Here is a 23,761-nt window from a genome sequence, read left to right as displayed (position 1 = left end):
GCTATGGCTTATGGATTTGCATTATGGTTTTCGTACACTGTGTATATGCATATTATTTAGAGCGGTTTTTTTTTTGCCTTTCCTACTTCTTCTTTTTCTCTCCCCCTCCCCCCTCCCCCTCTTCATCCTTCATTTTCTTGTGTCATCCTGAGAGGTTTCTTTTTTTTTTACCTCCGGAGTGTGTACTACTACCATAGCTACAATAAGAATAATTTAACACTTCTTACGTCCCGAAATACTTTTGCAAGGGTTTAGGCGTTAATATTGGGCATTAGTTCGCTATAATGCCAACCCTTCCATTGATATAAATCTTACCTTTGGGCATTAATACATCACTTGTAACTTGGCTTGACAGTACCCTCTAGACTTGAACAACTGGTAGAAATCATGTACAAGACAAAAAAAAAAAAGTCAAGCCATAATATATAACACTACTAATAATTAACTAACGGGAGAAGGGCGAGGAAATATGTCCAAAGAATAATTACATCCAAGTGTAGGACGTATGGTCATGTGACCGGGGAAAAACACCCCCCCAATTCACACCGTCTCTACTTCCACAATGTCCACACCACAACCACTTCCTGTTCAACATCAATCCGACCACTTGTTTTCTTCACCAAAACACCAGCCGTCTTCATCGTGTCTTCCCTACTCACTTCGAATCTCAAATTTCAATCTAGATCGATATCTTGACCTACACCGTTCATCAAATCCCTCCCAGAACAATTATCTGAAAGATCGACTATCATGGCGAAATATATGAATAACCACAGTAGTAATTCCAATCAAATGCAGCAGTTCCTCGACCAAAACTCCCAGAGCACCGTTCTCGCTACTTGCTACAGTGTTGAGCCGTCGACCTCCAAGGTCCACGGCTTCCACTACTGCACTACCCTGGGCGCCGGTCAGTATTTCGTAACTCAAAAAAATTGCATGCCGCTCGAGGTCTAATCTTCAAGTTTAGGGGTACAGTGGTATCCCTGAGGTCCCTTCGGGGACCAAATCGTCTCTTTTAAGTCCTCCCCACGACATCCTCGATTCCCGCGCGGAACGAACCTGGCCTGGAAACAATTGGCTAGAGTACAAGGGGGAGGCAACGCATAACATCCCGGAAGAGTGTGAGAGACTCTTCTGTGACAGACTGTCCGCGACATTCCTGGGTGAGAGGAGTTTCGTGGGACAGGAGTCGCTGGGGATGGATGCGTTTCAAAATGTCCAGCCAAATCAAATCGGGCATCAGCATGATCGAATCCAGCGATGGATAGAAGTGTGGGATTACTCCGGCGATGCCATCTACCGCGGATTTGTGGCTGAACACAATAAGGAGCGGACCTTGTTCGTCTTCTTCGAGGACCGTGGACTTGAACACGGCCTCAAGTCTGGGTATGTACGCCCCTTGTGTTTCCTTGATCCAGTCAAGGCTTTCCCCTTTTGCTCGGTGACAGCCCTCCATGTGTGTTTGATTTACCTGCTGACCTTCGCCCTCCACCTCTCAGCCTGATCGCTCTGTTTGAACTTGCCGATATTGCCACCTTTGGGTGCTCGCAAATAGTTGCCTGTGTCAGTCGCCCCCAGCGCTCAGATGAAATGGAGCTCGTGCGAAGTCTAGGATGGTGTGGATTCAGCCTCACCACCTTGACACCTTGGGTCTCATGCGGCGACCAAGGGCCTTGCCTTAGTAATAAATGGCTTTTCTTGGTCGCTGAAGTCTAGCGATAATGCCATCGCATGATTCGTTTATTTTACTCATGGATTGAAGTTATGGATCTTTGTTTTTGTCTTAATACTTCGGTGGATAATATGACTGTCTTTTTTGTTTTTCCAAGTATCGAGGAAAGAATATCATTTGAATGTTTTTATCTCTTTTTCATGCGTTATTGTGACTTCTATATACTGTTCTACTAATGAAGATGTCACTCCCGCTTTCACAAAAAAGAAGTCGTGACACGGATAAGATAAGAGATAAGCCGTATACCTCCAGAGCTACCTAGGTATGACCTCACGTTCACATTCACCTAGGCATATCCCTTCCAACCTAGGGGAAGCTTTTCAAGGTCCTTTCAGAGTGCATTTAAATATCTTACAGAATGTCCAAGGAGCGCATCAAATCTCTCCAGTTCCCCAAATTCCTCATTCCCTCTGTGTTTTCCAAACGCGGTGCGGGGCTTTCTCCAACGGACCATAGACCCCAAAACAAGACCGAGAAGTATCTCGACGGCCATGTCTCCTATCTGCGCTGCGCAGGCTGTGCCTCACATCTTTGCTGGACTTCCCAAATTATTAGCAAAGGGTTTACAGGTCGCCATGGCCGTGCCTATCTTGTGTCAGCGGAGCCAGTAGCCACTGCCGTGTCGGTCAGCGCATCGTCTTCGCCTACAGCTTCACTCCCTAATACGGTATTGCAGCGTCCAGTTCCACGCCAGCTTGTTACAGGGGCACATACAGTCAGCGACGTTACCTGCACGTTCTGCGACAGTGTCTTGGGCTGGAAGTATGTTGCAGCCGAAGAAGAATCACAACGGTACAAGGTTGGCAAGTTCATTTTGGAAACGAAGAAAATCGCTGCCTCCTCGTGCTGGGAATCTCCACCCGGTGTGGACCAGACTATGCAAGCCGATCACCGATATGAAATCGAGTCTGGCCCAGCAGATACAGAGTTTGACAGCCAGGACGAAGATGAGTGTGAGGATCTGTTCGCCGGAATCTGGAGCCCTGGACTTGCTGCGCGTCGAAGAAACCGCGAGATTAAACGTCGACCTGCGATGTGGGGAATCTCATAACCTGTAGGAAATCCTGGGGTTGGACCTTTCCTTGTGGGATGCGGTCATTGCATAATGTGATATGATACCCTTTGAACAACCTCGTTGTCTTGCTTTTTTCTATTGCATACAAGTCCACTATAATATCAGTTAACAAGAGGTCGCGAGTTATGAATTTCTATTTTTTAGGAAGTCTGGCATTTCGCACGGCGTCCGAGTCATTGAATTCATTAACACACTGGTAATCCAGATGGGTTCTAGGATGTATAAAAGAGAAAGGGAAAAAAAATTACGATTCCGTCCAAGGACACAAGACGACCTCAAGGGGAAGCATTGTCAACACGAGACCGCTTGGAGCCATTCTCCACGGGTTCTTCGGCCGGTCTTTTCGAGGCAGTTTCGGCTTGCTGAGTTGGCTGCTTTGCAGGCTTACGTTTGACAAACGCAGATAGATCTGTTGCTTCCTTGCTAGCTGCATCAAGCTGGGCTTTCTGGTCGGTTGCGGATTGACCGATAATCTGACCCAGAACCCCCTTTAACATAGCCTCGTTGGCTTGATCGTTCTGCTCAATTGAGACAGGTGGCCGGCGCAGATCAACAAGCTGATTTAGTTCATTATTAACGAGTTCAAGCAATAGATACAAACGAAAGATAAGAGAGAAGATACTTACCCTTTGCTCCATCTCGGTGATAATCTCCTTGACATTGGCGATCTTTCGCTTTGTCGCAGTTGCCTTATCTTCATCCCCATCCTTTTCGGCCTTAAGTTTTTTCTCCTCTTGGGCCATTCGGACCTTGCAACTCGCGATGGCATGTTCCATTTGAGTGGCAGCCTCTTTCCTCATCTCTTCATCAACCTTGGGTTTATTGTTGCCATTCTCCTCATCACCTTGTTGGACTGATGCAAATTCCAGGGCAAGGGAGAGCTTGTAATGGCATTCAGCAACAGAGGGATCTTCTAGAGGATATAGCGAGTTTCTCAATTCGAGAACAGTTCTTAAGTCAGTAACTGCTTCACTGAATCTCTCTGCTTCCAATGAGATTTCAGCTTGAAGATCGTGTGTGTCTGCGATTCTTTCCCTGATGTGCTTTATGTCCGAGGATACCACAGTCGATTTTCCTTTGCCCCTGTCATTTTCCTCTGCAGCGCTCAGTTTCTTGAGGTACAAAACACGGGCAAGATCCAGGACCTCAAATGCATTGGCGAAATCGTCGTCTTCTTCGTCGTCCTCGGCTTGCTCGGCAATTTCGTCATCCTCATCCTCGGAGTCGACGAAGTTCTCGTCTCCTGTAAACTGGAAGAACGGCTTAGATTCTGTGGGCTCTGGTCCTTTGTGTGCGCGCTTGGTGGAAGACGACTTTTCCGTCGAATTGGCGATCGTGTCTTGAACAAGCGAATCACTGGTGGATTTCGACCCAACGGAAGATGTATTTGTTGAAGATACGATGCCGGATTGCGGCTGCTGCTCGCCGGCTACCTTGGAGCCAAGGACATCACTTTTACTCACAGCCACGTTGTACAATGACTTTCCGTAGGCATAGAGTAAATCCGCATTCTCGGGGGATAATTCGCCGTTGAGTTCGGCCTGAAGCTCGGTAGCCTGGGAGTACAGCTCAGAAGCAGAGTCGTGGTCTTTGGTCGCATCTTTTGCAGCGGCACGTGCGATCAAATCATCGAGTTGGGCTCTTTTCTCTTGCTCTGAGACAGGCGATTGAACGTCTTGTGTATCAGCCATGGTGAATGCGATGTTACTGAAGCGTGAAAGAAGAGACAAAATGAAAAATTAAAAGGATAGCCTTATTAAATAATAATAAGACTAAAGTGGGAGAGTCGAGTGAAGTGGGAAAAAAAAAGAGAATAGAGATTGGAAGAAGCTTTAGCTCCGGCGCGCGTCACGCGTCGATTTAATTGAATTCTGGGATCTCTCTTTCTTCCTCTCTCTTCCTCACCTCTCTACCTATGCATTTACTTTGGCTTTTTACCAGATTCTTTTCTATTCTGAATTAATTTTCGCTTGAGATTCTGAACCGATATCAAATTTATCAGGCTTTGTCGCGTTTCTTGAAGTCTCGAGACAACATGGACGCCTCAACGCCACGACATCCTGATCGCTTCAGAAGGGCAACAGGGGATCCAATTCCTTCATCCTCGCCTGCATTTGGGACACCAGCGCGCCCATTCCGGATACCCAAGGGAAATGCGCCTCCCCCCAAAACATCCATTTTACCAATCTTACTCCCTCCATCAACCCTGCGCCCAGTAGCCTTTCGAACCTTTACCCGCAAACATAATCTCACAATTTCATCATCCGCACTTCAAACAATAGCAGTGTTTGTGGGCAAGAACTGTGGCTCAGGATGGCGCGAGGAAGGCCTAGCAGAGCGAGTCCTGGACGAGGTTGCCAAGATATGGAAAAGAGCCGGCGGAGGCGTGATTGTTGAGGAAGGAAAAGGAGCGTCCCTAAAGACAATACTGCAAACTCTCGAGGGTAGTATGAGTGGTGGAAGGGTTGTTATTGGGAAAATGACTTCCCAGGATGGTTCCTTGAAGGCATCCACACTGGGTATAGATGATGGGCGGGTTGAAACAGCGGGCGATATCTCAAACCAAGGGGCCGCTGAAGAAGATGACACACAGTTGTCACTTTACCCAAGACATTGGCTTAAAGTGATCGACGCCTTTGATCTTCCGCGCTTGACATATAACGTCGACAAGAAATATTTCGAAGACCTGAAGTCAAAGCCGTCCTTGTTTCCATCACCATCTCACAAAACTGCACTATTCCGAGATCGATACAATCTTGTATATCAGCGATTACTCCGCAATGAATCTTTCCAGAGCTCATTGGGGGTCGCTGGTATTCCTTCACTGCAACGTTCATCGTCCAATCTTGCACACCGACAATCCTATAAACTGACGCCAATCGCAAATTTGCTGGGCAGAAGTGGAACCTCGCATCTACTGCTAGGATTGCTTGCAATCTCTCCTACTGGAGATTTGTCCCTGGTGGACTTGACTGGAAGTGTAGCATTGGACTTGAGCCATGCCCGAATGATACCCGAAGATAGTGCATGGTTTGCGCCAGGCATGATTGTGCTTGTCGATGGCGTCTACGAAGAAGAAGAGATGGTAAAAGGTGCTACATTGGGAGGGAATACAGGAGTTGGTGGTGCAATTGGAGGTCAGTTTGTCGGCATATCAATCTGCGGACCTCCCTGTGAGCGACGTGATATCTCGCTAGGAACAAGCAGTCGCCACGGCAGTGGACAGCTGAGTTCTAGTGGAGGATTTGGGTGGGTTGATTTTCTCGGATTGGGAAGTGAACGTGCCCAGGGTGCACGAATGAGAAGAATCCAGGAAAAGTGCCTACGAGGGGACCAGGACGTACCAGAGAAGACCAAGCTCAAAGTCGCTATCATGAGTGAGATCAACCTAGACAACATGAAGACACTGGATGCTCTGAAGAAGGTTTTCAGTACCTACAATGATCTGTCTCTTACTGAACGCCCACAAGCCTTTGTCTTGATCGGCAATTTTGCGCAGAAAGCTATCATCAGTGGAGGTGGCCGAGCCGGGAGTATCGAATACAAGGAATACTTCGACTCGTTGGCGCTGGTTTTATCTGATTTCCCAGCGTTGCTACAACACTCGACCTTTGTTTTTGTGCCAGGTGATAATGATCCTTGGGCATCGGCATTCTCTGCTGGTGCAGCCTCAGCGGTACCACGACAACCAATCCCGGAATTGTTCACCTCTCGAGTAAAACGTGCATTTGCAACAGCAAACTCAGAATTGAATAGGTCACAAACTCCCGAACCCGCGGGTGATGCAATTTGGACCTCGAATCCGGCACGTCTTTCATGGTTCGGGCCAGTGCATGACATCGCCATCTTTCGAGATGATATCTCGGGAAGACTGAGACGCAGCGCTGTCAACACTACCCTTGACAACGAGTCAGATGTTACAATACATGAGCCCTCGAGCAGTCCTGCTGGCGATGCGATCTTTGCTGCGCGTGAGAGCCAGATCGAAGATATGGGCCAGCAACAGGGCACCAATGTTGCAACCGCCTCGTCTGGGGCGTCAATGGCCCGCAGACTCGTCAAGACCATCTTGGACCAAGGAACCATCTCCCCATTTCCGTTACCATTGCGGCCCGTATTATGGGACCATGCCTCGGCCATACAGTTGTACCCGCTGCCAACCGCATTGGTACTTGCAGACCCCGAGGCTGCACCGTTCTGTATGACATATGAGGGCTGTCATGTCATGAACCCCGGGCGTTTGCTACCGGAAGGTGGTACTCCCATGGCCAGATGGGTCGAGTATGATGTGTTACGCAACCGAGGGAAGATCAGGGAAGAGCGTTGTTAAGCTGGTTGAAGGAACGATTTAATTAAATTTTACGCATCATGAACAGAAATAAATTTAGATGCTATGTCATATTCGAGACCTAGGAATACATCATGAAGAGAACACTGTAGTTGCTCTTGCATTAAAATGGAAAAGGCTCAAAATAGGTCTTGAGCTACGTCGAAGCCCTAGATCGGATATGGAAATTATGGACGGACCTCCCAAGGTCGGCATCACCACAATGCTTAGTCAATGGTTATGACATCGGTATTTCCTCTGGCTTGTGGAGCGGCAGGTATCGAGCCCTGGATGTGCAATTGTTTTGGGATTTGCTCGGGGTTGACTTCCACTTCTCTGTCGAGTTGAATATGGGAGGCGTTAAGGCACTCGTGCATCTCGAGTATGAGGCTTCCAACCTTGTTGATACTCGCTACCACTCCATCCCCAAGACCATTCCAACCATCCCCTTTCGACTGGTAGAGTTTCTCTTGTATAAAAGCTGCGATTTGGGTCCGACCAGACTGATCCATTCCGTTGGCGTCCCTTAACATCCAGACCAACCGGTCCTGGTGCATCACTGCACTCAAGTGGAAACGAGACCTCAGTCGAGGATAGTGAATCAGGTATACAGTCGGTTTGCGCGCGATGATTTGCACAATTGACAGATCTGTCTGATTCGACTGTGTAATTTGATCCAATGACCGCAGTAGAGGAAGCGTGGTAGCTAAGAGTTGGAGGGTTGATTCAACACCAGCTTCAGTGAACCGCTGGTTCAAAGCCACGCTGAGGGGCTCTTGAATCCGGCGATGAGGGCTGGAACTTTCGAATTTGATGCCCAGTTTCAGTCGGAAAAGAGGCCTAGTCTTCGAGATAGCATCTGCAACGTCAACGAAGTCAGACAAAGAAGGCCCCTCGGCGCTGATATCAAAGAAAGCAAAAAATTTGTTTTCGGGCCCGTAGGCAAAATCGATTCTCGATAAGGACAAAGATCGGGGCTCCATTCCCTTCCGTATGAGGGACTGGAGAATAGAGAGAACACATTCAAGTCGCTGTAAGAGTTCAAACAAACAAGCGACGACAGAATGTCCAGCTGGCACAAGCAAACGAAGCGCGAAGCCAGCACCCTTGTCTTCAATGATCAACGAAGTATCCATCTTTGAGACGAGCGGGACCAAGGACTTGATGCGGGTTTTCAAAGTGCCGTGAGCCATCACTATGACAGAGTGGCTCTGGCTGTCAATTCCGTGGAACGCCAGTCGAATCATTTCCTTGAATTGCGACTGCTTTTTTACCCCGAGGGGCAACGTAACCTGGAAAGCAGATGGAAGCGTGGACGAGCTGTAGTTGAATAAGAGATCTGGGACTGTGAGATCCGTTTCTAACTGCAATTCTTTCAATGATGGCCAGAAATGCATGGCTGGCAAATCTGCCAGATAGCGCGCATTGGCATGGATCGCCAGGATTCCAGTGAGACCATGGACCAGATCGGCGCACGTTGTGTAGTTGAGTTGCCTCTGTGGAGGAACGAGGGTTTCACTGACCATGTGGGCCTGTGGAACACTCATGCTATGATCGCCGATACTATAAAATGGACCCATTTTCACTGCGTCGGTTGGTCGAAGTTGAACAAGCCACCAGCGGTCACCATCCATGCTACTGGTCGCTGCAGCGACCCAGTGCCGGTTCCAAAGCCGATGGGTGAAGAAAGCGGTCCGCATTACACCAGGAGGGAACAGCTTGCGGGGATCAAGCCCTAGTACTCTTTGGTTCACAGGTTCGAGACCGAGTGCCTTTGTTCCGGAGTCAATCTCGTCCACTGCAGTGATACACCGCAGCCGGGCGACACGAGATAATATCTCTTCTATTGATGATTTATAAAGCCCTCGGTCACCATCGAGACGTTCCAACACATGTGGTGTCCCACACAGGGTAATGGACCCTGACATAGGCTCGATAGAAACCCGAAGAGAACGGGAGGCTGTGAGTTGCACATCAAGGCGGCAATCTCCGGGTTCTGTTGGCGATAGTGAAGCCTGTAGTGATAGTGTGTGATTCGAGAAAAGAATATGCTTTTTGAGGGTGGTGAATGCGGCAGAGAGAAGGTGCGACGTGTGTAATGCGATGACGCTTCTCAGAATAAGCTCCATAGATAGATCACCCGAGTTGAACCTGATGGCATCGCTGCTGACCTGCTGACCGTCACGCATCCATCGGAAGCCGAGGTGAGATATCCCAGGCTTCGGGTCGCTAGAACTGCCACTGCGGTGACCACTCTTGACTCCGATTTCGAGCCAGCTCTTCGGTCCTGATCTCTGAGGCCAATATTGAATGACAAGTGTTCGATGTAAAAGCTCGATACGCAACGCATCTGCCCAGAGGCCTCGAGAAAGGTCCACGGCTTGCTTGAAGAGAATGTTGATTTTGTTCGTAAGAACGAGACCGTGGAGAAATTGGAAACACCCCATCAGGCCATCATCACGGAGAAGATCATTGATCTTAGCATCAAGTTCATTAAATATTCGACCTTTTGGGATAGGTGATGATGGCGAGAAAAGGAAGCGAATGTCCACGAAGAAAAACTGTGATTCCTTTGACTCTTCCGCGACTGAGAGATCAAGTTCAAATTCACCAGAAATCGTGAATGTTACCCGGCCATCATGGACTTGGTAATTGCGTAGTGGGACCGGCACTGAATCGTGTAATGCCAATCGCACGCTGATGATTCGATTGAGTTTGAGTAGCTTCTTGAGTGTTGCTCGTGCTGTCAGTGGCGTGGGAGGTTTGTAGCCGAGCTGGTAAATATGTTAGAGTAGTGCAAATTGCAAATCTATTGGGGAAACTCACATCTGGCAAAGAGGCTACTCGTCCCTTTGATAATACCTCCACGGCTGTTTTTAAATCCGGGTTGGCGACTTGTGCTCGGACAAGATCTCGTTTCACTTCACCAACATACTGGAGAGCTGCGTCGTATGATTGGTGTCGAGTGCGAATGAACCCTTGGATATCAATGAGTCTGCTAACATCTGCAGCTTGTCGACTCCATTGCGAGAGGACCAGGAGTTTGATGAACTCGGCTCTCTTAGCATGGGCAAAACCCAACAATCGCAACTTCTTATGCACATTCTCCGATGACTGGTTGCCCGCTGGTTTTCCATTGATCGAACCACCCGAGGCTGGCACTTGTATCGTAGCCAATTCTGTAATCAACTCCGAAAGCTCATTCCAACATTCCTGCACTGAACGATTGACCAATGTCCCGAATGGAAAGAATCCCTGTGTGATATGTGGCAGTTTAAAGGGCGTTGTCGGCATGATTTCCATTGCCTTATCTGCGAGCGTTCTTGAATGTTGATTTGAAGCAGCAGTCCCGCTCGATGTGCCATTGACATGAACCGATCCATTCATGCCGGAGAGATGACCAGACTTATCGGAATTATGAAACACATCAAGCGCACCATTCCTGGCCTCATTGAGGCCTGGCCGCCCGACAGATCCCTCGATGTTGACATTGTCCATGACGACGCCGGGCATTTCTAGAAGTACAGCCTAGCTGCTCTATAATTGTCTGTCGAAGTTTTCCCCTCCTCGGCCCTCTGCACGGCACAGAACAAGCGACGCAATATAGGCACTGTTGGCTCGAGCCAGTCGGCGCTGGGGTAGGAAGGGAAGCTGAAATCAAAGATAAGGCCACAGGTAGGTCCTCAATCTTATGCCATGCGTTTCATGGACCGTGCAAACAGAAGGCCACGCTCATAATCGGAGGAGCTTGGCGCACAGCTTAGGATTCGAATGGGCCTCAAATGGTCGGTCGAGGCTCGGGCGTGGATGGCAACGGATCGGGATCGGAATTAGTGAGAGAAAAAAAAAAAGCACCGGATCGCCCAGGTTTCAACTTCAATCTGTCTGGAAACTAGCTGTGACGAGATATGCGATCGGGGATCTAGGTATTTCAAGGATGATAGCAGGATTGTCGCAATGCGAGGAAGTAAAACAACGTGGGCTGGTAGGAAGCGAAGGGCAAAGTAACTGGCAAAGTAACTGACTGAGGTGAATTTAAAGATTCATGAGTCTGGAAAAGAAGGAGGGAAGAAAATGAGTGCCCAGAAGAGGACTGGGTCAATATCTCAAGCCCGAGACGGGTTGATCAAAGCGCGATGCGCTGCATGCATTATCCTACCGCCTTCTGTTTGATGCCTTGATGCCTGGTATTGTGATGTATTATATATACGATATTGGTATTAAATGGTGTATTATTGGAAGTATCACTACAACCGATACAGTATAGCTTAATACTGGCCCTGAGGTTCTCAGTGACTTCTTGGTATCCATACCTTGTAAGAGGCCTCACTCCAGAAAGTCAACATTGGCTCTCATATGACTTCACCTCTTTACCCATTTAATCACTACCATCTGAGCATCGTTAACCCAACTTTTCAACTCTTTATTCCCTCACTGTATGCCTCCTCATTTGATTTATTTCTGGCCATTTAGCTTTCCCTTGTCATGAGTATACAGGGGAATGTTGAGTCTCTTCCTCAATATCCTGGTGATGACACCCGGCCGACCAGCAAGAGGGAGCTCGCTGGCTGGTATTGCTATGGCTGGGCTGCCGAGGTTTTTGTAGTATGTGCCATGGGTATGTGTGATTCTACTCTCATGGATCTTCGTCCTAGACTTTATCTGATCTGAGAAAGGTTCATTTCTTCCGATAACGCTAGAGCAAATGGCTCGGGATCGGGGCGTTTTGCTGTCTGACAAAGCCACACCATGCAGCGCAAGTTGGACCCCCTCACTGCCATCACCAGGCTCGGATGCACCGGTATATCTTCCCCAGGTGTCAGATGGCGGTCAGTGTATCATCTACTTTCTCGGCGCTGAAATCAACACTGCAAGCTTTGCCCTATACACTTTTTCGTTGAGCGTCTTGGTTCAGGCAGTCCTGATCATTTCAATGTCAGGAGCCGCCGACCATGGAACCTATCGCAAGAAACTCTTGGTTGTTTTTGCTTTCATTGGTTCAATTGCGACTATGTTGTTTTTGTTTGTGGTCCCTAAAGTTTACCTACTAGGTGGGCTGCTTGCAATCATTTCAAATACTTGCTTTGGTGCGTCTTTTGTCCTGTTGAACTCGTTTCTGCCTGTTCTCGTCCGCCACCACCCATTGCTCAAGGAAAGTGAAGCGGCGACGCCGTCAGGTGGTAATGTGACGAGCCCCAGCGGCCCTTTATTTTATTCGACCGGAGATATTGACCGAACAAATGTCGATTACTCCACGCCGCTACTCGGGCCTAATAGGGATATCACAAAAACGTCTGCTGGCTCTATCACTTCTCTCGAGCTTAGACTTTCCACCAGCATCTCGTCCAATGGCATCGGTATAGGCTACATCGGTGCAGTGGTTCTACAGGTATTTTCTATTTTAGTTGTTGTGGTCGTGCGTCCACCAACATTCTCATTACGCCTTGTGCTCTTCCTAATTGGGTTATGGTGGTTCGTTTTCACCATCCCGGCAGCCTTGTGGCTGCGCACTCGACCAGGACCGCCTTTATTAGGTAATGACGGCAAACCGCTCCATTCGTGGATCGGATACATGGTCTATGCCTGGAAATCTCTTGGGAAAACCGTGATGCGGGCGCGACAACTGAAAGACATCATGATCTTCCTTGCTGCCTGGTTTCTTCTCAGTGACGGAATTGCCACTGTCAGTGGCACTGCTGTACTGTTTGCGAAAACCCAACTGAACATGAAACCTGCCGCCCTGGGACTGATTAATGTGATCGTCATGCTTGCAGGGGTATTCGGTGCGTTTTCCTGGAGCTACATATCAAATTTTTTCAATCTACGAGCCTCTCAGACAATTATTGCGTGCATCATCCTGTTTGAGCTCATTCCACTGTATGGTCTTCTTGGGTTCATCCCGGCTGTACAGCGTGTGGGTCTTGGTCTCCATCAACCTTGGGAAATGTATCCTTTGGGGGCTGTTTATGGCCTTGTGATGGGTGGACTGTCATCATACTGTCGAAGTTTCTTCGGGCAACTCATTCCCCCAGGTTACGAAGCGGCTTTCTACGCGCTTTATGCAATCACCGACAAAGGGTCTAGCGTTTTTGGGCCAGCCATTGTTGGCGCCATTACGGATCGCTACGGTGAGATTCGACCGGCATTTGTGTTCTTGGCAGTTTTAATTATTGTGCCACTACCACTTATGCTTTTGGTGGATGTTGACCGTGGGAAACGAGATGCCTTGGCGTTGGGAGTCGAATTGGACGGGATATCGCAAGGATCTGAATATGGGACCATTCAAACCACAGACCCGATCGAAGACTAATGTGATGTGTCAAGCAGCATTGCTTTTTCTTTTCTTTTCTCTTTGCTTTCAGTATATTTGGTAGACTAACTCAAGAAGTGGAAACATGTTAAAGTAATAAGGCCACTTGTCAACAATACTAAATAGCAAGGGCATGTGTCCGTTCCCATTATAGAGTGTACCTATACGGGGTACCTGTACCTTAATTTATAAGGATTAAGTGCCTTGTACTCAAATGTCCCCATAAATTAGCCTGGTAGTGGAGGTACCAGGTACAATATCCCTTGCAGCCCTGCATCGCCCAGTCACAGAGCTCCACCTTTAGTGAACAAACTGTCCTCAAGTTCCACCCCCCATAAAACCTTCCCTCCTTCTTTTTAAAGCTTGTCTCTAATTCCTTCTAACATTGAACATTTTGGGCTTTTGTTTGATTTATCTTTTTGCAATGCGGTCTTTCGCCCCTCTAGTCCTGACCCTCCTTGGAGCTACTGCAGTCCACGCTGCTGAACCTGAAGTTGCCGATGCCGACGCCAATGTCGTCACATTGACAACTGATACCTTCGATGACTTTGTCAAGGAGCACCCTTTGGTGCTCGCTGAGTTCTATGCACCTTGGTGCGGTCACTGCAAGGCCCTTGCCCCCAAATATGAAGAGGCTGCCACAGAGCTGAAGGCCAAGGATATTCCCGTGGTCAAGGTGGATTGCACTGAGGAGGAGGAGCTGTGCCGAACCTATGAAGTGGATGGCTACCCTACTCTGAAGGTCTTCCGTGGCCCCGATTCACACAAGCCCTACGCTGGTGCCCGCCAGTCCGACGCGTAAGTCATTCTACGTTCCTGATTCTTGTGCTTGTAATTAACGCGTTTCTTCCACAGAATCATTTCATACATGACCAAGCAGTCCATGCCCGCCGTCTCAAATGTGAACGAGGAGAATCTGGAGGAATTCAAGGCCTTGGACAAGATTGTGATTATCGGATACGTGGCTTCTGATGACAAGGCCGCCAACAAGAGCTTCACTTCCTTCGCTGAATCCCAGCGTGACAACTTCCTCTTCGCTGCCTCGAACGACGCTGCTCTCGCTAAGGCCGAGGGTGCCAAACAGCCCTCCATTGTTCTCTACAAGGACTTCGATGAGAAGAAGGCCGTGTACGACGGAAAGCTGGAGGATGAGGCAATCCTCGAATGGGTCAAGACCGCTAGCACTCCTCTTGTTGGTGAGCTTGGTCCCGAGACTTACTCAAAGTACATGGCGGTATGTTTTAGCTCCTGTCCCGTATTTGAGCAAGAAAAGAAACTGACTATCTACAACAATTTAGGCCGGTATTCCCTTGGCTTACATCTTCGCCGAGACTCCCGAGGAGCGCGAGCAGTTCGCTGCTGATTTCCGTCCCATCGCTGAGACCCACCGTGGAGCTATCAACATTGTTACCCTTGATGCTAAGCTCTTCGGCGCTCACGCTGGCAACCTCAACCTTGAGCCCGAGAAGTTCCCTGCTTTCGCTATCCAGGACACCACCAAGAACGCCAAGTACCCTTATGACCAGACCAAGAAGGTTGATGCCAAGGATGTCGGCAAGTTCATCAAGGACGTCCTCGACGGCAAGGTTGACCCTAGCCTCAAGTCCGAGCCCATTCCCGAGACCCAGGAGGGATCTGTTACCGTTGTTGTTGGCCGCAACTACCAGGAGGTTGTCATTGACAATGAGAAGGATGTCCTGGTTGAGTTTTACGCTCCCTGGTGCGGACATTGCAAGTCGTAAGTCTTTCTACAGCTCATCTGTCATCTCTTTTTTTCCCGCATCTTTAACCTATTATCACTAGTCTTGCCCCCAAGTACGAAGAGCTTGCCGCCCTGTACGCCGATGTCCCCGAGCTGAGTGAGAAGGTCACTGTCGCCAAGGTTGACGCCACTGCCAACGATGTGCCCGATTCCATCACTGGCTTCCCTACCATCAAGCTTTACCCCGCTGGTGCTAAGGACTCCCCTATTGAGTACGCTGGTTCCCGTACCGTTGAGGATCTGGTCACCTTCATCAAGGAGAACGGCAAGTATCAGGTGGACGGCCTGGCCGATGGCGCCAAGAAGCCCGAGGAGCGTCCCGAGGTCACTGCTGCCCCCAAGGCCACTGAGTCTCCCGCAGCCGATGAGAAGGATGTTCACGATGAGCTTTAAGCGCTTACTGGATTTTTGAATGTGTAACTCCATATCTTGTATTCTTTGTCTGAACCCGAACTCTATTCGATGCTATGTTCAATTTCCCGTAGATCGCTATGTCAAAGTCCAGACTCTTTGTAGTGGCTAGTATTGATTAAATCAGTAAACCAGTAAATCAGCAAAGATTTTTACGATATCACAAATTTTGAGAATTCTACGAATTAATTCTAGCGTCTAGATTTCATCACCATAGCCCATCTCAGCCTTGTAGATCAGTCGCGTCGCGTGAAGGCGCGTCGATCTCTTATCGTCTCCGGAGTCCCCGACAACCTTGGAACTTCTGGGGTCAACTCTGCAAGCGTCCTATTTACCCATCCATCATGGCCAGCCCTGCCATAAAAAGAAAATCAGAGCATCTCTCCGCCCCTGACTCGAAAAAACCTAAAGGTGGAAGCATCACTGCATTCTTTGGAGCTCCAAAGCCCAAACCCCCGAGCAATCAATCAACTTCAACACCAATTCCAAGGTCAAGCAGCTTTGATAAGGCAAAATGGGTTGCTTCCCTGACACCAGAACAAAAGGAACTATTGCAGCTGGAAATCGATACCTTGGATGAGAGCTGGCTCGCTCACTTGAAGGATGAAGTGGTCAGCACTGAATTCTTGAACTTGAAGCGCTTCCTGAAGAAGGAGAAAGATTCAAAAGTCAAGGTCTTTCCACCGGAGGAGGATGTTTATTCTTGGTGAATTGGATCGCCCTATCTAGCTCAAACCCGTGTGCTGATCAGACCGTAGGTCCCGATACACACCCCTGCACAGCGTCAAAGTGGTCATCATTGGCCAGGATCCGTATCATAATCACAACCAAGCTCATGGGCTATGTTTCTCCGTCCGTGCCCCTGTACGAGCCCCGCCATCATTGCTCAATATCTACAAGGGTATCAAGGTCGACTATCCTGACTTTGAATCACCGCCCGATAAGGGAGGGCTACTCATACCTTGGGCTGAGCGTGGCATCCTGATGCTCAACACTTGCCTTACTGTTCGTGCCCACCAGGCCAACAGTCATTCCAACAAGGGCTGGGAGAAATTCACGCAGAAGGTTATCGATCTCGTTGCTCGGGTAAGAACCAACGGCGTCGTCTTCCTTGCTTGGGGCCGGCCTGCCGGAACCAGAGTGGCAAAAATCAACAAAGAGAAGCATTGCATTCTACAATCTGTGCATCCCAGTCCTCTGAGTGCGCATAATGGCTTTGTGAGTAGATCATCTTCTAGGGACTTGACTTGTCATTGAAACTCTTCTTGGCTGACAGGCTGGTATATAGTTCAAAAATGGACACTTCAAGAAGTGCAATGATTGGCTTGCTTCACGGTACGGAGAAGCCGAAATCATTGACTGGAGCTTAGTGCCGTCCAAAACCCCTCTGGTGGCTCCTTACGTTTCTGACAAGGAAGATTCGACCACTTTGGCCAACAACGTGCCAGTTGAGCCTCAATCTGCCAAGGTTGAAGATGCCAAAGTCCAGCCTGGGGAGTTTGATGAGATTGATGAGTTTGATGATGATGAAGCTGTTGAAGCCCTGGTAGCAGCTGAAGCAGCGGAAAATTCTTCAAATCCAGTTTAGACTTCTGACTACATGATACCTATCTTGAGGTCTCCCTGTGCTGGCTTAGAAAAGTCCTGTTGGCTGTATTTGCTTCCATGTTGTTTCAATGTTGTTTCCATGTTTCAACCTAGGGGTATCTAATGAGTTAAAAGTCAGGCGCATGGTATTTCAGATCGATTTCGGACCTACTTACATATTTACACTAATTGTCATTCCAATTGAAGTAGCAAAATGCATAGTTCCCAATGTGTACTTCGTAAGCTTAAGCTCATTGGTTCCCGGGGTCCGAGATCTTGGAAGCTCCTTATCGATAAGCCAATCTCGATCTCGACTAAAAACCTCCCCTATAAAAAAGCACCTGTCTTGTAAATGATTTTCCTAGATGGAACTCACTTGGCTCCCGGATATCCCTCAGTCGCGGAATCGCACGCGAGCCTTGCGGGCTTGTCCCACATGCCAACGATCAAAGGTGCGTACGCAATGAGAACATTGAAACCGAGCAATCCTCCATCTAACCTCACAACAGAAACGGTGCCGACATTTAATCCCCAAATGGGAGCCCTCCAATGATCCGAGTCGACGGTCACCGCAATTGAACGATGACCCTGCGAGGCCCACCCACAGATATGTCTCTAATGGCGAGCAGCTTCCTGCATCCGCGCACATAGACCGAGCACGGACAATATCCGATAATCCAGCTTCGTTATCGGTCCCTGCCACCGAGCGATTTGTGGGAGATCTCAATCCCGAATCCCTGATTCGCGAAAGATTAGATGAGCCGACTGGGAGCCCTCTACGGGATCGCATCGGGCTCTGGATCAACTCCCCAGTTGCGCAGAAAGCGAAGCCCCGGAGCGTACAGAGAGGACAAGCCACAGCCGAAGAATATGGAACCAATTTTCCGGCCGAAACGACAATGGATGGCCATGCCATTGCATCATTACTTCACCAACGATTTACCGCGGGGATGCAAGCATGCGAACGACTACCCCTCGGGACGCGGCAGTATTTGTCCGATATCTATTTCTCCAAGGTTAACCATATTGTACCAATAGTCGATCAGGAATTTATCCAAGCCCAAGCAGAAGGGATGGCGTCTGTGTTTCTAGAAAAAGCCATATGCCTCGCCGCAGCCAAGACCTGTGCGGCCAATCCGTACTTACGCCTTGTGTCAGGTGGCCCAATCCTATCGTCACGTCAATTCTGTTCTGAGATTTATAAGGGGCTGGTTGTCGCCATGGACGCAGAGCTAGAGCCGGATCGGTTGACACGGATCCGCATCCTTGCACTGATGTCCCTGCATTGTGAAGGTCTTGAAGGGGCCGAGGCAGCGTCTTTGCACCTCTGCCAAGCTATCCACCAGGCCCAAACGGTAGGATTGCATCTTGGCCGACCGAATCAAACCTCCACAAATTCCCTGACTAAACTTTTTTGGTGTTTATGGACATTGGACAAGATGCATGCAAGTATCGGTGGCCGGCCGGTTCTTCTAGCTGACCGTGATATCGGGGTCGTGAAACCCAGTGTCAGGGCTCAGACGTCACGAGGGGCTTTCGATGTGTGGCTTGCTGTTTCAGACCTACTCGCAACTGTGATATCGTTCTATCGACCCTCCGCGGAAACCACAAGCGGGTGGGAAGAGGGGTTCCCTGCATTTGAGGATATTGTAGGGGAGGATACCCAAGATGATCTGGATTTTGCTACTCTAGGTATGTCTGTCATATGGGGATCTCTGCTGTACCGTCAGGACTTTGAACTAACCGCGAGCAGGCTTCTTAGAGATTTATTATCATTCTGTGGCTATTTTGTCCTGCCGGTATAAACCCACTGAGAACATCGATAGCACCAGGCTCTCGTCTGTCAGACAAGGGCTAGCAGCTGTTCGCATTCACTCCATCGTCGCATCAGAATGTGCAGATGACCTACCACCTCTTCCAATCGTGCCATACTCTGTCACCTTGTCGATGGGTGTCTCATACCGACAACTCCGCTCGAGCAGACTTATCACGCACCTCGACCGAGCGAAAGCTAGTCTCGAGGCGTGCCGCTCTGTTCTAGAAAACCTTAGTCCGTACTGGTATTCCGCCGAGGCGATGGCCCGGCTGGGCCAAAAAGCCTTGCACCAGATCCAGGGCAAATCACAATCCTCTGGAGCAATCCCTATAGGCCCACAGCATGTGGCAGAGTCCACGCATAAACAAGTCAGCGCCGACAGCTCGGTATCAGAGGGGCTAGGGATGACTAATTCTGTACCCCAAGACAATGATTCCCCCCGAGCCAAGAGGCAGCGCAATAACAGCTATGGAACCACAACTGTGTCTCCGGCGCCGGAAATCGCAATGGAGGTCCTCCAACCTCCGGTGAGCGATCTGGATACATCTATGCAAGACGGATTTACAGACATTGACACACTATTTGGAGAGTTCCTAGATATCTCTCTACCCACCAATTTCTGGGACCCTATTTTTATGGACACTGAAGGGCAAACGCATGATCTGCAGTCGTAATCATCATCATTATAAATATATACTGTGTATAAAAAAATTGAAAAAGGAACTATACACGACATGATGCAGCATGAATTTTAGTGCCGGGCCATTGACCTGTGTCCAACCTTCGAAGGAACATGTAAGATATACCTACGGGCACGTGAAACGCCGTTCATCGTATTTGCAGACCAGAGACTGACTGTGTCCAAGCCCGAGTTGCCTCTCGAATGTAGTGTTCAGTCTGAAAGTTTCATAGCTTCATGCTCGGGCATGCTGTTGTCCGCCAAATGGGAAAAATCAACAGCCTTAGTATCAAAGCCCATCATGTTCACATTATCAACGTCAAAACCAAAGCCCTTCTCCTGATCTGGGGCGCCGCTTTGTTGGGCATTGTCATCAGTAAAGAAATCGGCATTGCCCGGATCGTCAAAGTTAATGAGGGCGTCGAAGTCATTTTGGGTAACCTCGGCATCATTTGCCAGATCCATGAGTTCGGTAAGACTCATTTCAGAGGGCATAACAAAGGCATCGCGATCCTTGTTGCGGTTGGCATTTGGATTGAGGTTATTGGTGCTCCCGTTTTCGCTTCCATCGGAGTGCGGCGGCGTCGAAGCGAACAGGTCCCCGGTAGACAGTCCACCCGCGGCAGGACCGGAGAGTTTGGGGTATGTAAGGTCCGGGATCTTCTGGGCGAGGGAATCCGGCGGGGGTGTCAGGGTGTGCAGGCGAGAGGGGGTGGTGGTAGAGTCAAAGGGGTCTGCGGGTGTGGTAGGTTGGTCGCGGGGATGTGATGAGGCAGACGAAGACTGGACGTCTTGGGGGGAGACGGTGAGCTGGATGCCGGCTTTGCGGATTGCAGCTTCGAGGAAAGAAGTGGCGAAGTCTGCGGAGGCATAGATCTCGCGCAGTCGCTGGAGGATGCGCATGCATTGATAGAAGCGATGGAGGCTTGTCATGCGGATGCTTGGGTCAGTGGACTTGATGTCGAGGAGATGGATGATGACGGCTGGTAGGAGGACTGTGACGCCGGTAGTGGGGTAGTACCGGGTCAAGTCGAGGCAATGCAGGTCCTGGGCGATGGCAGTGATCTCGACTGCGGCGAATCGCACCTTGTTTCGGGACATATCTTGGAGTTCGGCGTCGGTGGAAGGGTAAGGGATGGCGGGGAGGACTTGTGGGCGGTGCAGCGCGCTAGACGTAGTGAGGTAGACCATCTTCAGCAAGGCGCGGTGGGAGTGAAGTACTTCGTCTGCCTCGGATAGCTTCGATCCATTAGAGGTTACATATTGGGTTTCGATAGGGAGGTTGGCCAGCCAGTCCTCTAATTCCTGGTCACAACTTCGTACCTCGAAGGTCTCCGCGGTGGATTTCTTCGGGACGAGCATCATTGTGGTCTCCATGGTGCCGCCGAACTTATGGCTGAGGACTGAGTACTGGGCAGATAATACATGGCTGACGCAGAGACAGAGCTTGGCTTTCTCGATGAACATCAACGCGAGCTCGCGTTGATGGCTGACATTCTGGAGAATCTCCGAGTTGCCAACGATAGCCACGATCTCGGGGGAGAAAGGACGGAATTCAAAGTCATCGAGACTCAGCATGGGCACATCACAATCGTCATCCTTAACACGCATGGGCCGTCGCATGCCCAGGGCGATCAATCGGTCACGTGTATAGGTGCTCCACCAGATCCGCTTCCACATCCGTTGGCGACGCACATCCATCCGCGAGTTTCCAGGATCCCGGTGCAGGCCGATTGTGTGGGCCAAAGACAAGCTGACCCCCATCCAGTGCCAGGTGTCTTTTTGGTCATCGGGAGTCTCGTACCAGTAGGTCATGAGCAGAAGTGACTGCACGAGCGATATACGGTCCACCTCGTAGTCGAAATCATATAGGAGACGGGCACGCTGGAAGAACACTTTCCGGGCGACCTTGCGGGTCTGGTAGCCGGCAGCCTGCAAATGCTTCATATCAATGAAGGCCACACCGGCGAACATGACGGCTTGGAAGAGCAGCAGACTGATGCGGTGGATTCCATCGTTCTGTACGATATTCTCCAAGAACTCCTCCAGGTCGAGTAAGGGCATATAGGTGTGAACATAGTGGATGTAGCTCTTCAATAGTTCGTTCCGGAGTGTGACATCGGGGATGGTCAAGGCACCCTTGACGGCCAAGTAGTCAATATCCTCTTTCTGGAGTCGTGCCGGGAGTCCTCGGATGTAATCCGGGAGGAACCCACTGGCGGACCGTGTATTACCAAAATTGGGATCTAATAATTGTTGAACTTGCGAAGTCACATTGGCTAATGGCATAGAGGCGGGAACTGCTGGATTCGGGACCATACGGCGTCGATAGTGATCATCGGAGCCAATGCGTTGAGCCTGGTTTTGATCTGTTTTTTTTTTGGTTTCTCTTGTCAGCCAAATGAGTAGTGCCTGGGAGTTCCGAGGGAATTGACGAACATAACAGATGAGGCATATGTTGGCCCTGGTCCAGATCCACCGAGGCCTGCGAGGGAGAGGTCGGCACCAAATCGGCCAACCCTGAAAGATCACTGAGTCGGTGGAAAGGATTCTCCTCCGAGGCCTCTGGAGATTCAGAGTGGTTCTCTATCTCAACGCGGGATTTCCTAGATCACATGTCAGTGACGTTTATATAGAATTAATTCAAGTCCACGAACTTTCTGCGTTTACTCTCCGTGACCACGCACTCGACCTGATCTAAACGGCAGTTTGTGCATGGAGAGCCATTCTCAACCACATCACAGCGCACTTTACGGGCACGGCAACAGCAGCAGGCTTTTGAGGCGCGTCTCTTCACGGGACGGTTATGGGAGAGCCCGGCCGTGGAGGCCTTTCGTTTCCCAGATTCGGTATCAGTCATGTTGTGTTATTGAATAGGGGACATTCGAGTTATATAGAGACAATGAGCATGTGATAAAGGGAAAAATGTATGCATGTGAAATGGAAAGAAGAGGAAAGGGAAAAGGACAAAACGCTGAAATAGAGGGAACCCTTTTTTTTTATTTAATCCAAGGTTTGCCCCAGGTTCCCACAGTTTTCCTTTCCATGGTTTAACCCGCAAACAGCCAAGGTTTGAGGGGAAAATAGATAAATTACTGCCCCAGTATTCTACAGTACTGGAATATTACCGTACACCAAATATTACTCAATTAAGTAATATGCCACTAAACCTTCGGGAGTTCACTACCATCCCTCGGCCCGGTCACGTTACATGGAAAGGACTCCATGTGAAAGTCATACCTTTCTCTATCTCTATGTTACAATATATATACACATGTACTCCATACTAATATATATGTGATTTCGGGCTCATCTCCTCCCTCTTATCCCTTGTTTCCCCCTTAGGTGGGCCTCCGAGAAACACCGAAGTTAATAATAAAAAAAAGGCGAAGATTCTTGTGGGTCGTGTGAAAGGGGAGTTTTCAGGATTTTCCCACATTCCCCCGACTGTCCCGGACTATTTCAGCCAAGACTGGAGAGTTCTCCAGTTTCCGACAAGCGGAGCCCATGGGGTTTGGCTTTTTATTTTTTGAGGAACCTTGGAAACGTCTGGACCGATGAGTAATACATTCTTCTGCGTTTTCAGACTGTTCTCGATATATATGGACTATATACATAGTGCTATACTCCGATATCTGAAACTATATAGGATTTTAATTTGTAATATCACCTCGTAGGTAATAGCCCCGGCTCCATTTTGGCACAGCTTTACGTTTATCATCCGTGTCTAGGCCTCCAGGGCCACAGTGGACCTTGAGACAATTAAATTGTACACAGACTCTCTGTAACTATATAGTAGAAAAAAGACTTGACTGTATACTAATACACATTCCGTAAGCCTCGGAATCATGACCGGAATGCCCCCTGAAACGGGCTATGAATCTATATCCGTGTTTCACCCGGCCTGCCGAGTTCAATCATCACGTGGACATAAAAGTGCCGGTTTCCGGAATAACGCATTATTAATTTTATATTGTACATGCATGTACGGAGAACTCCGCACCTTGTGTTCAGGGCATGACGCCATACTCCGCTCAAAGGAATTAGAAGTCCAAGCCCAAT

The 23,761-nt window shown here is 49.2% G+C and overlaps 11 protein-coding genes across 11 annotated transcripts; 8 read left to right on the top strand and 3 right to left on the bottom strand.

Moving 5' to 3' along the window:
• Nucleotides 1-792: 792 nt before the first annotated feature.
• Nucleotides 793-1,716, top strand: N7447_010954 (ornithine decarboxylase antizyme; the record flags this gene model as incomplete). Its single annotated transcript, XM_057235216.1, has 4 exons — nucleotides 793-907; nucleotides 968-974; nucleotides 1,021-1,386; nucleotides 1,500-1,716. 4 exons carry the CDS (start codon nucleotides 793-795, stop codon nucleotides 1,714-1,716), a joined length of 705 nt encoding a protein of 234 aa, XP_057080534.1.
• A 374-nt stretch (nucleotides 1,717-2,090) lies between these two features.
• On the top strand, nucleotides 2,091-2,783 carry N7447_010953 (yippee/mis18 family protein; the record flags this gene model as incomplete). Its single annotated transcript, XM_057235215.1, has 1 exon — nucleotides 2,091-2,783. The coding sequence occupies one exon, from the start codon at nucleotides 2,091-2,093 to the stop codon at nucleotides 2,781-2,783; it is 693 nt and encodes a 230-aa protein (XP_057080533.1).
• Nucleotides 2,784-3,082: 299 nt separating this feature from the next.
• On the bottom strand, nucleotides 3,083-4,498 carry N7447_010952 (SHNi-TPR domain-containing protein; the record flags this gene model as incomplete). Its single annotated transcript, XM_057235214.1, has 2 exons — nucleotides 3,083-3,364; nucleotides 3,434-4,498. 2 exons carry the CDS (start codon nucleotides 4,496-4,498, stop codon nucleotides 3,083-3,085), a joined length of 1,347 nt encoding a protein of 448 aa, XP_057080532.1.
• A 344-nt stretch (nucleotides 4,499-4,842) lies between these two features.
• Nucleotides 4,843-7,137, top strand: N7447_010951 (DNA polymerase epsilon noncatalytic subunit; the record flags this gene model as incomplete). The annotated part of the gene is made up of 1 exon (XM_057235213.1): nucleotides 4,843-7,137. The coding sequence occupies one exon, from the start codon at nucleotides 4,843-4,845 to the stop codon at nucleotides 7,135-7,137; it is 2,295 nt and encodes a 764-aa protein (XP_057080531.1).
• A 224-nt stretch (nucleotides 7,138-7,361) lies between these two features.
• Nucleotides 7,362-10,647, bottom strand: N7447_010950 (mediator of RNA polymerase II transcription subunit 14; the record flags this gene model as incomplete). The annotated part of the gene is made up of 2 exons (XM_057235212.1): nucleotides 7,362-9,908; nucleotides 9,961-10,647. 2 exons carry the CDS (start codon nucleotides 10,645-10,647, stop codon nucleotides 7,362-7,364), a joined length of 3,234 nt encoding a protein of 1,077 aa, XP_057080530.1.
• Nucleotides 10,648-11,071: 424 nt separating this feature from the next.
• On the top strand, nucleotides 11,072-11,307 carry N7447_010949 (uncharacterized protein; the record flags this gene model as incomplete). Its single annotated transcript, XM_057235211.1, has 2 exons — nucleotides 11,072-11,119; nucleotides 11,176-11,307. The coding sequence occupies 2 exons, from the start codon at nucleotides 11,072-11,074 to the stop codon at nucleotides 11,305-11,307; spliced, it is 180 nt and encodes a 59-aa protein (XP_057080529.1).
• A 312-nt stretch (nucleotides 11,308-11,619) lies between these two features.
• atg22-1 (putative autophagy protein Atg22) lies at nucleotides 11,620-13,444 on the top strand (the record flags this gene model as incomplete). Its single annotated transcript, XM_057235210.1, has 2 exons — nucleotides 11,620-11,752; nucleotides 11,811-13,444. The coding sequence occupies 2 exons, from the start codon at nucleotides 11,620-11,622 to the stop codon at nucleotides 13,442-13,444; spliced, it is 1,767 nt and encodes a 588-aa protein (XP_057080528.1).
• A 424-nt stretch (nucleotides 13,445-13,868) lies between these two features.
• On the top strand, nucleotides 13,869-15,599 carry pdiA (protein disulfide isomerase PDI1; the record flags this gene model as incomplete). Its single annotated transcript, XM_057235209.1, has 4 exons — nucleotides 13,869-14,242; nucleotides 14,300-14,678; nucleotides 14,743-15,182; nucleotides 15,248-15,599. The coding sequence occupies 4 exons, from the start codon at nucleotides 13,869-13,871 to the stop codon at nucleotides 15,597-15,599; spliced, it is 1,545 nt and encodes a 514-aa protein (XP_057080527.1).
• Nucleotides 15,600-15,961: 362 nt separating this feature from the next.
• N7447_010946 (uracil-DNA glycosylase) lies at nucleotides 15,962-17,205 on the top strand (the record flags this gene model as incomplete). Its single annotated transcript, XM_057235208.1, has 3 exons — nucleotides 15,962-16,323; nucleotides 16,376-16,835; nucleotides 16,906-17,205. 3 exons carry the CDS (start codon nucleotides 15,962-15,964, stop codon nucleotides 17,203-17,205), a joined length of 1,122 nt encoding a protein of 373 aa, XP_057080526.1.
• Nucleotides 17,206-17,569: 364 nt separating this feature from the next.
• N7447_010945 (transcription factor domain-containing protein) lies at nucleotides 17,570-19,694 on the top strand (the record flags this gene model as incomplete). The annotated part of the gene is made up of 3 exons (XM_057235207.1): nucleotides 17,570-17,656; nucleotides 17,714-18,896; nucleotides 18,967-19,694. 3 exons carry the CDS (start codon nucleotides 17,570-17,572, stop codon nucleotides 19,692-19,694), a joined length of 1,998 nt encoding a protein of 665 aa, XP_057080525.1.
• A 218-nt stretch (nucleotides 19,695-19,912) lies between these two features.
• On the bottom strand, nucleotides 19,913-22,559 carry farB1 (putative C6 transcription factor (Ctf1B); the record flags this gene model as incomplete). Its single annotated transcript, XM_057235206.1, has 3 exons — nucleotides 19,913-22,068; nucleotides 22,139-22,305; nucleotides 22,357-22,559. 3 exons carry the CDS (start codon nucleotides 22,557-22,559, stop codon nucleotides 19,913-19,915), a joined length of 2,526 nt encoding a protein of 841 aa, XP_057080524.1.
• Between the last annotated feature and the right edge of the window lie 1,202 nt (nucleotides 22,560-23,761).

This window comes from Penicillium robsamsonii (genome assembly GCF_028829455.1).
Source record: "Penicillium robsamsonii strain IBT 29466 chromosome Unknown utg000008l_segment0_segment0, whole genome shotgun sequence".
Lineage (NCBI taxonomy): Eukaryota > Fungi > Ascomycota > Eurotiomycetes > Eurotiales > Aspergillaceae > Penicillium > Penicillium robsamsonii.
The sequence above is the reverse complement of the archived record's forward strand: the minus strand, read 5'-3'. Positions and strand labels throughout refer to the sequence as shown.